Below are 16259 nucleotides of genomic sequence, written 5' to 3'. Positions count from 1 at the left end.
CTCTTGCCCAGAAGCCCAGTACCCAGAGCCCTCACCGTCCACGTCACAGCCCAGCATGGCTTCTTCCAGTGGGTGCACGCAGTTCTCCTCCAGCCGCTCCTTGGCTGGGGATGTGTCCAGGCTAATGAGGTCCTGGGTGGACAGAGCAACTTGTTCATCAGCCCCCTCTGCAGCCCCTACTCCCTTCCCTCGGATCTTCCCTTTGGTAGCCTCAGACTCTGTCTTCCACCCATGGCCACTGGGGTGCAGGAGAGTGGGAACCCATACCTTACGGAAGGGGGTGTTGGGGGAACTTTCTAAGGCTCCACTGTGGCCATGCAGCAGCTGTCGGGCATCCTGAATGGCTTTGGTGACAGCATCCCCTTCACCAAGGAATCCTATGGGAGAGATTGTGGGGTGGGGGAGCGATATGCAGGGAAAGGAGGGGTTATTATTATTATTTTTTTGTCTTTTTGCCTTTTCTAGGGCAGCACCCACGGCATATGGAGGTTCCCAGGCTAGGGTCTAATCGGAGCTATAGCCGCGGGCCTACACCACAGCCACAGCAACGCGGGATCCGAGCTGCGTCTATAACCTACACCACAGCTCATGGCAACGCTGGATCCTTAACCCACTGAGCGAGCCAAGGATGGAACCTGCAACCTCATGGTTCCTAGTCAGATTCGTTAACCACTGAGCCACGATGGGAACTCTAAGGAGGAGTTATTGAGGGGGTCCAACCAGCTCATACTTGGCCACCCTGAGCTGAATGAAGCTCCCTCTCCCCTTCTGTTGCACTCAACGCACATCCCCAAGGGGGCACCTTTGGCATTGGAGTCATGGAGCCAGGAGACCAGAAGTGAGAATGGCACCCCCTGAAATCCCTGTGGCCTGAATCCCTGATGCAGGGTGGATGAATCCCTGATGTAGGAAGGGGATCTTTTGGGACACTGAGTGCCGAAACTTAAGGGGCCAAAGAGGGCAAGCCTAACCCCTTGCTTTACAAAATCTGTATCTGGCAGAAGGGAAGGGATGTGCCCAGGGTCACACTCTCCCCAAGAAGACAGCTGAAGGGAAAGGTGCAGGAGGCTTACCCAAAGGCAGGCTGGGAGGGCTGGCCTGCAGGTCCCGCGTGGGGGCCCCATGGCTGGGGGGGCGGGGTCCGCAGTTGCTCATCTTCAAGCTGGGGGAGCTGGAGGTGTTGGGCAGCTCGGGGGCCTTGGGCTTGGCCGTGAGATTCAGGGGTTGGGAGGGCTCCTGAGGGAGACCCAGAGAGGCCAGAGAGTGAGACACCAAAGACACCCCCACCGAAGGACCGAGGGGTCCTTCAGTGACAGAGGACGAGAGGAGACAAGCATGCCCGGAACAGATAACGGGACAGACAGGAAGAGAAAACGGAAGAAGCAGATGAACGCGAGCAAAGGAGCCCAAGTGCCCTAGGCGGGCAGCCAGCCATCACAGGCTGGGGCAGTACCTGTAGGGGGTGGTGGGCAGACAAGGCCCCAGGCCTCTTCACCACGGGGGCAGGGGGGCTGTGCAGCAGCTGCAGCGGATACTCCACTATGGAAAAGGCGGCAAGGAGAAAAGTCCTGGATGAGCACAGAACAGCAGACACCCTGCTTGACGAGGTCCCAGCAGCACCACGTGGGCAGAGCCTCGGAGCTGGCCCAGCTTGCTTCCCACCACCGCCCTCCCAGCCCCCAAGCGCTGCTGAGGACCTCCTTGGCACTTGTCCCCCGCACACAGATCGCCCTCATCACCCTCCTTCTGCCCTTCCTGACCCACTGACCGTAGAGTTCCCACCCAGTGGAGATGAGAACAGGTAACACCGTCTCCTCCTTTCCCCTGTATTCTGTACCTACGAAAGCCAGTCTCGTGCCCACTATCCCAATAATCCCCAGTGTGTGGCCTGTAATCAGGACTCCAAACATCATCCCATTCTATGGATAAGGAAACTGAGACCTGGAGAAGTGACACAGCTACCCACATCGTTCATAAAAGGGAGCACTGAGCTCTGAACCCAGACCTCTCCAGCTCCACGGGCCCAGCATCACTGACTTGACAGGTGAGGTGGAGCAAGAAGTCAGGAGACAAACCACAGACCACATGGCCAGCAGTGACAGGGGCCACACGGGTGGCATGCCAGGGAACTCTGTCCAGTTGGGGTGACCGGAGCAGGCTTCCTGGGGAGGGGAGGCACGCAGATGGGAAATGAGATGGGCACATGATGGGCAAGGGGGGGTTCAGGGCCTGTGAGGGTGGAGCCAGGGAGTTTGGACTCTATGCAAACCATGTACCAGCCCAGGCTTGTGAGCTGGGGCCACCTAGAGTTGCAATGGTTTTGTGCAACCCGGCTCCCTCTTCACTGCCCCCGCTTCCCAGGCCCCACTTCTTCACCCCAAACTGGAAACCTCCTTCAAAGTAGGGCTTGAGGGAGTTCCCATCGTGGCTCAGCAGTAACGAATCGGACTAGTATCCATAGGACGCGGGTTCAATCCCGGGCCTTGCACAGAGGGTTAAGGATCTGGCATTGCCACGAGCTATGGTGTAGCCGTGAGCTGTGATGTAGGTTGGATCTGGAATTGCTGTGGCTGTGGTGTAGGCTAGAAGCTGCAGCTCTGATTTGACCCCTAGCCTGGGAACCTCCATATGCTGCCGGGGAGTCCCTACAAAGACAAAAAATAAAAATAAAAAAGTCAGGCTTGACTTTCTCCATCCTTTGTGTTTCCCCTTCCTGTGCCCTGGAGTCCATGGAGTTGACCATGACCTGTGTGTGCCCTTGCTGGTGGACCCATAGGAACTCATCCAGATAGATCTGCCCTGGCCCCTCTCTTGAGTGGGACAGGGAGTGCAGGCCAAAGAGGGTTGATTTAAAACCTGTTCCCCTTTCGGATCAATTATGGGCAGCATCTCTGCCCTGTCCCCAGGACCACTCAGAGGGACTCAGTGATCACAGCCCAATAATTCTATCTCTGCCTGGGTCCCACTGTCACTGCCCTAGTTCATAGTTCAGGCTGTCATCCCCCATCTCTAAAATCCCCTCAAAAGCCCCCTACCCAGTCCTACCTCGACATGGCTCCCCTCATTCCCTACCACTCTCGGTCAGTGTGACAACACATCCTCTTAGAATTAAGCCATTTACGCCTATCCCACACCCTACAAAATAAGTTCCAAAGTCCCAGCTTGGCCCCAACTGCCCCTCAGGCAGATCCAACAGCTCCCCTCAACTCCAGCAACCCCTGGGGCTTCCTGCCTCAGGACACAGGCCCCTGCCCTCAGCTCCCAGCCTCATCCTCACAAGTCTACTCCTCCCGGGACCCAAGCAAGGGTCACCTCCTCAAGAAGCCCTCCCAGATTCCCCACCTCCCCAGATGCCCCAGCTGATGGTATCCTTCTATCTCCCTCCCCAGACATTCTTTGAAATAAATTCTTTGAGATCAAAGTCCACTTTTTTTTTTTTTGGTCTTTTTGGGGCTGCACCTAGGGCATAGAGAGGTTCCCAGGCTAGGGGTGGAATCCGAGCCGTAGCTGCCAGCCTAGATCGCAACCACAGCCACAGGGGATCCAAACCGAGTCTTCGACCTACACCATAGCTCACGGCAATGCTGGATCCATAACACACTGAGTGAGGCCAGGGATTGAACCCATGTCCTCATGGATACTAGTCAGATTTGTTAACTCCTCAAAGTCCACATTTTATCACCCCCTTGGCTGCCTAACTCAGCAACTGACGCATGGTTGGTGCTCGGTCTGTGTCACTGAGACTCAGTGACGGTGCAGAAGGCAGCAGCTCTTATGGTCAGGGCAGGAGCGAGAGCATGAATTTGGGAGATGTATAAATCTCACTTAACATTCAAAATATTAGTATTCTGGTACAGGACATGCACCAGAACTGAGGGACTAGACCTAGATTGGTGACACCCTCTTACTGCTGGAAAGCACTTTATGGTTTTCAATGTGCTACTTCTTTTCTTTCCCAGTGAAATTTGGAAAGAAGGGATTGTTCTTCCACTAGACAGAACCCAAACTGAGGCCCAGAAAGGCCACACTGCTAGGAACTGGATGAGAGCTGTTCCTGGGCACCTTCCCCGCCCACCAGTCAGCCCTCCCTGCCCACGCTCACCTGGCTTGCAGGGGATGGGCTGAATGGGCAAAGCCAGCTGGGAGTCAGGGGTGACAGGCAGAGGTTGGTGGCTTGGGGGGAAGGCTGGGATCATGACATAAGGCATGTTGACCTGCTGAGGGCAAAGAAATCCTGTGTGAGTCCCTGGGGGCCCAGCCAGCTCCCTAGCTGTGGTCAGCCCTGGTCACAGGGTGTGGACCCAGGGACAAGAGACACAGGCCTGGGGCAGGGACAGTCTTCAGAGGGACCCACCTGACTCCACGCCCCCTCTGTGGGCCCCTGTCTTTCTGTCCTCAGGTCCCAGCTGGGAAGGAAGATATTCTGGGCCCCGCCCTTGACACAGGAGAGCAGAAATGAGCCTTCTCCTTAGGGTCAGGGCCGAGTGGTTCTGCTTCGTCCGCTTCCCTGACTTTCCCTGTCCACGCTGGCGTCCACCCCTTAACTTCCTGCTCTCCCATCACCTAGCTCTCGGCTTGTTTTACCTGGATCTGCTGCTGAAGGAGGTTGATCTTATGCTGTTGCTGAATCAGCTGCTGCTGCTGCTTAGCGATCTGGCAGAAGGAAATGGGAGCGTGGACCTTAGGCTCCAGGATCCCACCCCCCACAAGCCTTCGCGGCACCATCCTCACCCCGACTTCCGCGCTAGTGCCAACCAAGGAGGACAGCTGGACAGGCCAAGAAGCAGGAGAGCCAATCCTTTCCTCAGAGACTAGGGATGGAGGCGGGCTGCTTTCATGCAGAGCCCCTCAGCCTCCCTCTAGCCCCTGTCCCCTCACAAGGGCTTACGATGTGCCAGAGGTGGGAATTCTACAGCCTCTACCAGCGGCCCCCTCCCCACATCTGCCTCCAAGGCCTCAGCATGCACCCATAAGCCTGATCACTCCCCCCAGGCTGACCCACACCCCTGGAAAGAGAGCCAGACACCAAGCAGGGCCCACCTGCTCCTGCTGCTGCCGGGCCAACTCCATCTGCTGCTGCTGCTTCTCAAAGAGCATAGCAGCCATGTTCTTCTGCTCGGAGTGGGCCGTCAGAAGCTGGTCCCGAAGGGTGGACAGTTGGTGGATCATGACCAGAAGCTGGAGCTCCTTCTCTGCCAGGCTCTCCTGGGTCCCTGCTCCACAATGAAACAACCACCACTGAGAATTTTTCATCTGTCCATCCATCCATCTGTATGACATTGAGCAACTGCTACTCCCCCAAGCCCCTGTCAGGGGCTGGATGACAGAGATGACTGACAGGCAACTTTGGCCCAGGAGGGGGCTCCTCAGCCAGTCATCTGACAACTAGCAGCTCTAGAAGTCCCTCCCCATCAGCTGCTGGTTCCAGGTCCTGGAATTGCTGATGGTGGGGCATCTCGGCCCTGGCCCACCTCTTGGATGTCCTCAAGTGCCCAGTGCCACAGGGTCAGGGTGGACAACCATCCCACAGGAGGGCCCAGTGTGATAGGCTCAGGTGTTGCAGCAAGACAGATCTGGACTCAAATTCCCCTTTTAGGAAGTTCCCACTGTGGCTCAGTGGAAACGAATCTGACTGGTATCCATGATGATTCAGGTTTGATCCCCTGCCTCGCCCGGTGGGTAAAGGATCCAGCGTTGCCGTGAGCTGTGGTGTAGGTGGAAGATGCAACTCAGATTCCAGGGTGCTGTGGCTGTGGCATAGGCCGGCAGCTGTAGCTCCAATTCAACCCATAGCCTGGGAACCTCCATATCCCACAGGTGCAGCCCTAAAGAGAGAGAGAAAAAAAAAAAAATTCCTCTTTTATCCCATGCCTCCCGGGAACTGTTGGGCAAGCTACCAACTTCTCTGCACTTTAGTTTTTGAATCTATAAATAAGCACAATGATGGTCACTTCACAGAGTTGCTGTGAGGGTGAGAGGTATTGAATGTAAAGCTTAATCACGGATCTGGCACATGGGTCTCAACTAGCAATGTCAGTGCTGCCCTATCTCTCCAATCCAGCTCATAGCAGATGCGACAGTTACTCTCAAGTGCCAGGCTGCAGGCTATTCGCATCAGGGAGCCTTTGAAAAATACCATCGCCCAGGCCCCCACACTCTGCGGCTCTCATTCAGTAGAACCTGGACATCTGCATTGTTTTAAAGTTACCTCTGGGAGTGTGAGCAGCCACACTGGGAAACCTTATCACTCTAATGAACCCAAGCAACACCCCTTTAATAATCACTTGGGGAGGAGTTCCTGTCGTGGCGCAGTGGTTAATGAATCTGATTAGGAACCATGAGGTTGTGGGTTCATTCCCTGCCCTTGCTCAGTGGGTTAATGATCCGGCATTGCCATGAGCTGTGGTGTGGGTCGCAGATGCAGCTCGGATCTCACGTTGCTGTGGCTCTGGCATAGGCTGGCAGCTACAGCTCCGATTAGACCCCTAGCCTTGGAACCTCCATACGCCACGGGAGTGGCCCAAGAAATGACAAAAAGACAAAAAAAAAAAAATCAGTTGGGGAGTTCCCATTTGGGCTCAGCATGTTACGAACCCAACCAGTGTCCATGAGGATGCATGTTTGATCTCTGGACTCACTAAGTGGGTTAAGGATCCCTCACTGAGACAAGCAGTGGATGCAGATGGCAGATGTGGCTCGGATCCCACGTTGCTGTGGCTGTGGCGTAAGCCGGCAGCTGTAGCTTCGATTCGACTCCTAGCCTGGGAACGTCCATATGCCACAGGTGCAGCCCTAAATAAGAGAGAAAAAAAAAAAAATCACTTGGTCAGGTCCTGGTGGCCTAGAAATCATTTCCAGCAGTGGGGAGTTCCCATCGTGGCTCAGTGGAAATGAATCTGACTAGTATCCATGAGGATGCGTGTTTGTTCCCTGGTCTCGCTCAGTGGGTTAAGGATCCCGCGTTGCCATGAGCTGCGGTGTAGGTCGCAGACAAGGCTCGGATTCCACGTTGCTGTGGCTGTAGCATAGGCTGGCGGCTACAGCTCTGATTCGACCCCTAGCCTGGGAAACTCCATATGCCGAGGGTGCGGCCCTGAAAAGACAAAATAAAAAATAATTTCCAGCAGTGAAAGGGAAAGTCTGGCTCATTTCACAGTGAGGTCTGGGAAGTGGTAATGACATACCTGGGGTCACTAGGGTCCCTGGTAAGAGCCCAAATCAGGGGATTTGATTCCCATCAGGCCTCTGCTGCGTGGGAAGAAGCCTAGAGCTTGGGCAATGTGCACGAGGGATGGCGCTGACTCCTAGGGCCAGGCAGGAGCCAGAGAGGCACAAGCCAGGCGTGAGGGCACCGAGAGCCCCAGGAATTGCCCTACAGGCCTAGACTGCATGGCCAGGCCTGGAGAAGGAAAAGGGGCACAGACATCTCCCCCCGGCGCCCCCGCCTCTGCCCATGGCCTTCACCTTTGACGTCTTTGGCTTCCACAGAGCTCCTTCCCAGAAACCTCTCCTTCCAGTCACTGGACAGCAGCTTCTCAATGGCCGGCACGACTGGAAGATACCAAAGGAATGAGGAGCCACCATTCCACCACCTCCCCACCCAGGCCCCTATATCTCTAAACAGGGCAGACATCAGACCTTCTTTCAAATTTCGGTTGAAGTCCAGCTTCTCCTGGCTTCCAGAAGCAGCCTCGGGGCCTCCTGGTCTCTTGGGTTCTGGGGACCCACTGCTCTCCAGGGAGCTGCTATCCTGTAAGACATACTGAATGTCACTGTCACCCCCAAAGAAGGGGGTCAGACCTCGGGAGAGGTGCACCCTGCAAGAGCCCCAGAATCTCCCGCCCAGCCTCCCCTGAGTAAGGCCCTCCCCCCCCACCTTCCTGACCTTTGCTCAGACTTGACTTGATAAATAAGAACAAAAGGTTCAAAGACAAGAGACCTGGGCTCCGTGACTAACAAGGTGCTTGATCCCACGTGTGTCCCTGAACTCCGAACCTGACCTCCCTCTTCTGAAAATGGAAATACTAATACCTCTCTCGCCATAGGATGGTTGCTGGGATCGAGGGAGTGAACACATGGGAGTGAGGTTGGTCACTGCAGAGTCAGAGGCCAAATGCCAGCTATTCATTGCTCCTTTGCATATACCTACCGCTCCAGCTCATCTGGTTACTCCCAGGGCCCCCACCCCTCCCCTCTTTAAGACACCACCCCCTCTATTCCTCTTCTCATCAAAATCTTCTCCATTCTTTGAGGCCCTGCTCAAAGCCCTACTCCTCCAGGAAGTCCTCCATGATCGCCATCCCTACCCCCCCCAATCTTCTTTCACACAAAAGCCCCCAAACACTCCTGATTTTCACTCATGTGGTTCTTTTTTTTTTTTTTTTGTCCTTTGTCTTTTTAGGGCCGCACTTGCGGCATATGGAGGTTCCCAGGCTAGAGGTCTAATAGCTGCTGACCTACACCACAGCTCACGGCAACGCCGGATCCTTAACCCACTGAGCAAGGCCAGGAATCGAACCCGCAACCTCATGGTTCCTCATCAGATTCGTTTTCGCTATGCCATGACGGGAACTCCACTCTCACATACTCCTCCTGGCTGGATCCTTCTCAGAGCCCCCAAACTCTCCCGATTTTCTCTCACTTGGCTTTTGATCATATTCTCCCTTTTTACATCTCTTGCATGGAATCATGGAGTTTTTAAGAGCTGCAAGAAATCTTGCTGCTCGTGTAATTCAGCTTCTTCAGGACGAGCAGCTGTGTTGTCTTGAACAGTGAGTTAACTCTGGTGTGGGTAATCAGATTGATTTTCTCAAATCATATGAAAAAGCCCAACAGATTTAAGCCAGACTCAGAGCCTGTGTATCCTATCTCTCAACTAGTCCTGGAGAGTAAGGACTGGTCACACATAGGTGAGCAGCTAATATCAGATGAGTGACGGCAGGATCTTGCTCAGACAGGTAGCCTGACCCACCCACCCATCTAAGTCTTGCCCAGAGAAGAACATTTCTGCCAGCCCCTCTGCCCAGCTAGGCTGGTGGATGCCTGTCCCACCCACTCGGGGAATGGCCACATGCATGGGGCTACAGAAGCGGGGTGGGGACACTGACCCAGGAGCCCCTAGCAGAGTGCTGGGCACCTGGGCTGGAGCTTGAGGGTCAGCACCATCTTGGGGGACCCGGGCTGGGTCTCCGGGCTGGGGTTCAGCTGCGGTGGCCGAGCCCTGGGGGGCCTCGTGGCAGGGCTCCTTCTTCCCCTCTGACTTGACGGTACAGTTCACCATGGTGCCAGCGTCATCCAGGGCCAGCTGGGCAGAGCCGGGACTCCTCATGGACATCCTGAGGGAGGGGGGAGCAGAGTGAGGGAGGCGAGTCCTGAGCCCAGAGGCAAGTGACTGTCCCCCGCAGCCCCACAGACACAACACTCAAGCAAAATGCAAGCTTCCATCAGGAACCCACTGTGACCAACTAGAAAAGATTCTTGTCCCTTTATTTATTTACTTTTATTTCTTTTTGGCTATGCGCACAGCATACAGAAGTTCCAGGGACCACAGCAGCCACCCAAGCTACAGCAGTGATGATGCCGAATCCTTAACCCACTGAACCACCAGGGAACTCTATTTTTTTAAACAGAAAGGTCTAGAGAAGACCGGGCCAACACACCCTGCCTGTTGCAATGTTGGGACCAGTGCACGGATGGGTCCACCTGAGAGGCCAGAGATTGTAAATTGGCCATTTCTGAGCCCAGTAAAGCCAAGATCATATATACACTACATCTCTGAGTATCTTTATAGATGTATATAGTTGTCATCAGTTACCAATATTTAAAAATCAAGAGATAGCACATAAAAATCTGGACTTGATCTTCTCTTGACGTTGGTCTGCGGCAGTAATAGGCTGGGATTGAGCCGTAGTTACTCCTGAGAACAGGCCAGTTTGCCGTCCTTTCCACCACTGCCCCCTGCTCCCCAAAAGGGAAACCAAAGTATCAACTACCCTATATAATACATTATTATTTGTTTTCCTTATAGTAGAGGCAACATAAACGTGAACTATTTCTTTCTTCTTTTTTTTTTTTTCTTTTTCGGCTGCACCTGAGGCATATAGAAGTTCCCAGGCCAGGGACGGAATCTGAGCTGAAGCTACAACCTACACCATAGCTGCAGCAACACTGGATCCTTAATCCACTACGCCAGGCAGGGGATGAAACCGGCACCGTCAAAACGAACAATTTCTAATATCCATGTACCTATCTATCAAAAATAAGGAAAAAAGGAAGCTGAGAGATAAGTGATTTTAAGAAAAATATTTCCAGAGTTCCTGTAGTGGCACAGTGGAAACGAATTCGACTAGGAACCATGAAGTTTTGGGTTCAATCCCCAACCTTGCTCAGTGGGCTTAGGATTTGGTATTGCCGTGAGCTGTGGTGTAGGTTGCAGACGCGGTTCGGATCTGGCGTTGCTGTGGCTGTGGCTGCGTCTAGCAGCTTAGCTCTGATTCGACCCCTAGCCTGGAACCCTCCTTATACCACAAGTGGGGCCCTAAAAAGCAAAAAAAAAAAAATATATATATATATATAATATATATATATATTTCTTAGCGTTCCCACTGTGGCACAGTGGGATCGATGGCATCTTGGGAGCACTGGGACATAGATTCGATCCCTGGTCTGGTGCAGTGGCTTAAGGATCCAGCATTGCCACAGCTGTGGCTTGGGTTACAACTGCAGCTCAGATCTGGGAAAAAAAAAAATTCTCCTAACTAGTTCAGAGTCTCTGGCCCCTTCAGTCATCTGCAATGCCCAGTGTAATGTAAGCAGTGAAACTGCGTCCCTGCTGCCTCTCTTAAGGCCATCCGGCTGCCTGGGGCAGCTAAATTGCTGAGCAGGACACTGGAAGTAGTTTTCAGTGGTCATGCCAGGCTCAAGGCCAGAGTAGCAGATGCCCAGAGCTCGCCTGTTCACTCTCCAAAGTCACTGACGCAAGACCAGCGGGGACGCACAGCAGGTTCCAAGTAGGCACAGGTCTTGCCTCAGCTACTCCACTGGCTTCTGAGTGACCTTGGGGAAGTTACTCAGCCTTTCCACTCCTGTTTCCTCATCTGTAAAATGGGTGGGCACCGACGTGATATTTACATGGGTGTTTAGAACAATGCAAGGCCCTAGCAAGCAGGGAAGTGGTCTTTGCTAAAACACTGCCGGCTTGGGAGTTCCCTCTGTGGCACAGCAGAAATGAATCCGACTAGTATCCATGAGGATGCAGGTTTGATCCCTGGCCTTGCTCAGTGGGTTAAGGATCCTGCGTTGCTATAGCTGTGGCTATAGCCCTAAAAAGCAAAACAAACAAAAAACAAGCAAAAAACACCACTGCAGGCTCGAAGACAGCACAAGGACCACAGGCTCAGCATAGCCCAGGGGCTTGAGAGGCAAAGGCATGGATCACCCACAAATCAAAACTTCTGTGGGTCAGGCCATAGATCTATTTTAACAAGCCCTCCAGTTGATTCTGATACATACTAGTTTGAGAGGCATTGTTAAATAAACACTTTTTTATTTTATTTATTTATTTGTATCTTTTTGCCTTTTCTAGGGCTACTCCTGCGGCATATGGAGGTTCACAGGTTAGGGGTGGAATTGGAGCTGTAGCCGCTGGCCTATGCCAGAGCCACAGCAATACAGGATCCGAGCCGCGCCTGCAACCTACACCACAGCTCACGGCAACGCCAGATCCTCAACCCACTAAGCAAGGCCAGGGATCGAACCCGCAACCTCATGGTTCCTAGTCGGATTACTTAACCACTGAGCCACGACGGGAACTCCAATAAACACTTTTTATTTATTTATTTTTATTTTTATTTTTTGTCTTTTGCCTTTTCTAGAGCCACTCCCACAGCATATAGAGGTTCAGGCTAGGGATCGAATCAGAGCTGTAGCCATCGGCCTATGCCAGAACCACAGCAATGTGGGATCCGAGCCACGTCTGCGACCTACACCACAGCTCATGGCAATGCCAGATCCTTAACCCACTGAGCGAGGCCAGGGATCGAACTCACAACCTCATGGTTCCTAATGAGATTCGTTAACCACTGAGCCACGACGGGATCTCCGATAAACACTGTTTAAAATTTTTTTTACATAAAATTTTTAGGAGGGGAGTGTAAGGCAAAAAATAAAGTAAAACATCCTTTACATTAACGGCAGGTGAAACATAGTATTTGTGTATTACATCAACTGTGTAATAAAATGTTTCTTCTCCTATAATGAATGATGCAATGTTCCATACATAAGAAAGATGCATACAGCTGTATACAGGTGCAGTATTTTATGTGAAAGAGCATTCTAGTTCAATACCATGTTTGATTTGATGCCATCCTACAGATCACACCAGACCTTACCCTCCTGACACTTTCAAAGGCAGGGTGTCTGGGGGCTCGCCTGGGACCCAGGACCAGGCACTGCACGGTGAGGAGAGAGGAGCATACGTCAGCCCAGGAGAAGAGACGCTCCCGCTTCTTCAGGGTGCCGCTCTTGGGTCCCCTCCCACCACCTAGGGACCTGGAGAGCGTCCAGGAAGCAGGCGACTCGGCCCATCCGGGCACAGGGAGGGGCGCAGAGCCAGGCCCCGAGCAGGGGGGCTGGGCGTGGGGGAGGGGAAGTCGGGGAGGGGTATTATCCTGAAGCTGAGGGCAGCAATTACATAACAAACAAACCCGGGGCTCAAGCTGTGAATTAATCAAACCGCTGAAAATAAAACCTTCCTCTCAGGAACTTCAGACAAAAGAAATGAAAACAACCAGGCTGGCTGGAAAATAAAAGACAGCAGCACTGAAAGGGGGACAAAAGGAAATCAGACAATAGGGTGTTGGACAAAGGCAATAAAGCCAAAGGAAGTGTGACAGGCGAACAATGCGGGCCTGTGGGCTTCTGATCCCCGGCCGGCTCCGCGCCGCGGGCCCACACCCACCGCGCGCCACCGCGCCAGGCAGGCCGCCGGGTCGCCTCCTCGATCGGACCTGGGGTCCTGTGGGCGTTTTCCTCCCTGCGGTCCCAGCTTCGTGGCCTTCGGCTCCTAGCTCAAAGCCTTTCTCCCCACTGCAGCCCAGACACCCGGCGGCAGCCACGGGGCGCGCGATTCTGGGCAGGAGCCAGGGTGGGGCGCAGGGCTGGGCTCGCCCTGGCACCAGACTCTGACCCAGAGCCGTGGACTGGCTGTGCATCCCCCACTCCCACTCCCACTCCCGACTGAAGGCGGAAGCCGAGGAGGTGATGATCTGTCCTAACGAATCCCAGGGCCGCACTGCCCGGTGCCCAGGCCACCTGCCACACCGTTGCTGAGCACCTGTACCAGGGCCAGTCCCAAAGGCAACGTGCTGCGTACAGAGTACCCCCCCCCCCCCCCCCCCCCCCCCCCCGCTTTGGAAGGCTTTGTATAAAAAAACAATGTAAACCAGCTCTTAATAATTGGTTATTGATTACACGTTGAAATTTTGAGTCTGGATGCTGTTGGGTTAAATAAAATATATTGTTAAAATTCATTTCACCTGTTCCCTTTTGCACTTCCCGTTTTAGCTACCAGAAGACATTAAAAACATATAGGTGACTCCCATTATATTTCTGTTGTGGGGGGGGGGCGTACTACACTAGAACATCCCCTCCCTTTGACCTTGATGGCCTTTTCTACCCACACTTAACCCCAAGAGTACCTCCCACTGGGCGTCAAGACTATCTATATTGGCGCCCCTGCCTCCTGGGGCTCCCAATGGCTTATCCTGGCCTCTGGCACAGCGCCTGGTGAAAAAGAAAATGGCTCCTGGTGACCAGCCAAGCTAGCTTGGAGGTGTCAGTCTGTTCACTGGGGCGTGGTACCCATTAGATAAGCCCGCCAGACCCTGCTAGCAGCCCAGACAAGGGCTCTTCATTCCCACAGGCGTCTGGCTGTACTTCAGGCACCGGGCCTTGGCTCTCCATTGGTCCCCTCTCTGGACCCATTTGTAGATGATGCAGAGTACAGGCTTTTGGGTTCAACAGCCTGGATTTAAATTCCTTCAAATGCCTGCCCTGCCGCCGTCTGACACCAGCTGACTTGTGCAACCCTAGGCAAGTTAATTAACTCTTTCTCCTAATCCATATAATGGGTATAATAACCCATCTCTCACTGTCCACGAAAATTCAATAACAGGGTGAGCATCCATTAAGTTATCACATGGCCCAGGATACTCCTAGTGCCAAGTAGTTGAGAGAAAAGTCCTCTGGGGTCAGAAAGACCTGAGTCCATTTCATTTCCAACTCTGCTTATTTAATTGCCAACTCTGTGCAACCTTGGCCAATGATGTAACCTCTCTAAACCTCAGTTTCCTCTTCAGTGAAAGGGGAATAAAAAAACCCAGTATGAAGGGATGAGCCATCCATTAACACTTCAGACTCTTTAAGATATGCCTGTTTCACATTTCTTGGCATCCTGAACTTGGCCTTCAAAGCACTTATCATAGTTGATATGATAACCTTTACAAGTTTCCCTTATTTCTGACTGGCCTAACAGCCTGAGAACCCATCCAACCCGACCCACAGCAGTGTGGAAATATGCTTGTTTTTGCTCATCACTGTCACCCCAAAGTCTAGCACAGTGCCTGGAACACAGTAGGTGCACAATAAATGGACAACCAACCCTCAGTATAATACAGTTCAGCAGCATAGCACAAGGCAGACCTGAATTATACTATTATCCTTATTAGATAGATGTTGCTCTCTCTGTGGTTTATCTCCCAATGCCCCCACTGCCCACACCCAATTATCCTCAGCTGTCTCTTCCTTGACTAAACTCTCTGTAGGAGTGACTCAAGTGCCCCAGTAACAAAGCAAGTACTTATCTTTTTGTTTTTACCTTGGGACAGGTAAGAAACATTGTCCATGCCTTTTGAATCGAAAGACCCTGTTGGAGTCTTCCGTTAAGTCTCTTCTTTTCCAGAAACTAAAACAAACAAAAACAAAAACCCCTCAAATTCCCTTATTACCCCTTCCCTACAAAGCACGCTTCATGCTTCAATAATCCACATGGTTTTTCAAGAGATTTTAAGGTCAGCAGTCACACCCTCCCCTCTCCCCAGATGCCCAGAAGCCAAAGGCTCAGTACACAGGAGAATTACGGGGTGCCCCCGAGTCCACGCAGGTCATGGTCAGAGGCCACAAGCCCACAGGACACTCCAGTGGATGTGCTCCCATGTAGCCGATCTCTCCATCTCACCCAGCCTTACTCACATTTTTCACATGGAGAAACTGAGACCCACAGAGGTCAAGTTCATGTGGCTTGTTTGGGCAGTACTGCTTCAGGAACAGAATCAGAGGTCCTTCAACTGGTTGAGAGGTGGAACAGCATCCCTGCTCTGAACCTTCCTTCCCTTCTGGGGAACCTACTCCACATGCTATCTGCTGCCTCTTCTCCTTGCATTATCTCACCTGAGCATCATCAGAGAGAGGTGAAGGTCCCTCGGGGCAGAAGGCTCCAGCTATACTCACCCTGGATGCCACAGAATCTTGAGTCTCTGAGCTGATGACTGTGATGCCCAGGGGCCCCCAAGTCCAGTGCTGAGGACAAGGCATAGAGATGCCTGGCCTCCATGGAAGGCCAGTGGCTCAGAGCATGGCTCTTGGGTGACAAGGCAGACCACAGGTGCACACACACAGAGCCCCTTTCTGCCCAAAACAAATCACCAGCCACTTCCTCTCCCAATCAGCTATGGACCAGCCCAGCTGGATGGGAATCAAAGACGTTTTTACCCTCAGATCTTCCTCCCTCCACAACGACAGCCCCCACCCCTCCAATATCTAGATAGAGATAAAGATAGTGATAAATTCCAGTCATCGGAGCATGACGGGTGACTCAGACCCAGGGGTACAGGAAGACAGCCTGAACAGACAAGCAGACCCTCCAAGGAGGGCCAGTGACTACATTTCCCCACTGGGCACATACCGAACCCCTCCACTGAGACTCACTCCCAAGCTAGCCCTGAGCAGGTGGTGCGAAGGGACACTGCCAGGGAGAGAACCACGTGGCAGGGGAGGGGCAGAGCCCGAGTCCCAGGGGAATGTCACTTCCTTTCAAAGCCCCAGAGAGTTGAGAGCCTCAGGCAGCCCTAAACAATAGCCCGAGGCGTGGGTGCCCAGAACGGTGCCCCGGTGCCACATCCTGCCATTCTTCTCCCAGGCCGCACCCTGCCACCCTTCCTGGCTACGCCCGATCCTATCTCTGCTGTTTACTCAGAGCTGGG

At 53.1% G+C, this 16259-nt stretch overlaps 1 protein-coding gene across 1 annotated transcript in view; it reads right to left on the bottom strand.

The window, feature by feature from the left end:
* Positions 1–16259, bottom strand: part of SOX13 (SRY-box transcription factor 13) — a 33470-nt gene that overhangs the window by 4229 nt on the left and 12982 nt on the right. The window contains 11 exon segments of the mRNA XM_047751986.1: positions 36–132; positions 268–377; positions 1074–1236; positions 1454–1539; positions 4103–4217; positions 4585–4653; positions 5041–5213; positions 7465–7551; positions 7639–7750; positions 9108–9140; positions 9143–9335. Coding sequence (XP_047607942.1) covers positions 36–132; positions 268–377; positions 1074–1236; positions 1454–1539; positions 4103–4217; positions 4585–4653; positions 5041–5213; positions 7465–7551; positions 7639–7750; positions 9108–9140; positions 9143–9335 — 1238 coding nt within the window.

Source organism: Phacochoerus africanus, chromosome 11 (assembly GCF_016906955.1).
Source record: "Phacochoerus africanus isolate WHEZ1 chromosome 11, ROS_Pafr_v1, whole genome shotgun sequence".
NCBI lineage: Eukaryota > Metazoa > Chordata > Mammalia > Artiodactyla > Suidae > Phacochoerus > Phacochoerus africanus.
Note: the sequence above shows the minus strand (reverse complement) of the source record. Positions and strands in the feature narration are given on the sequence as shown.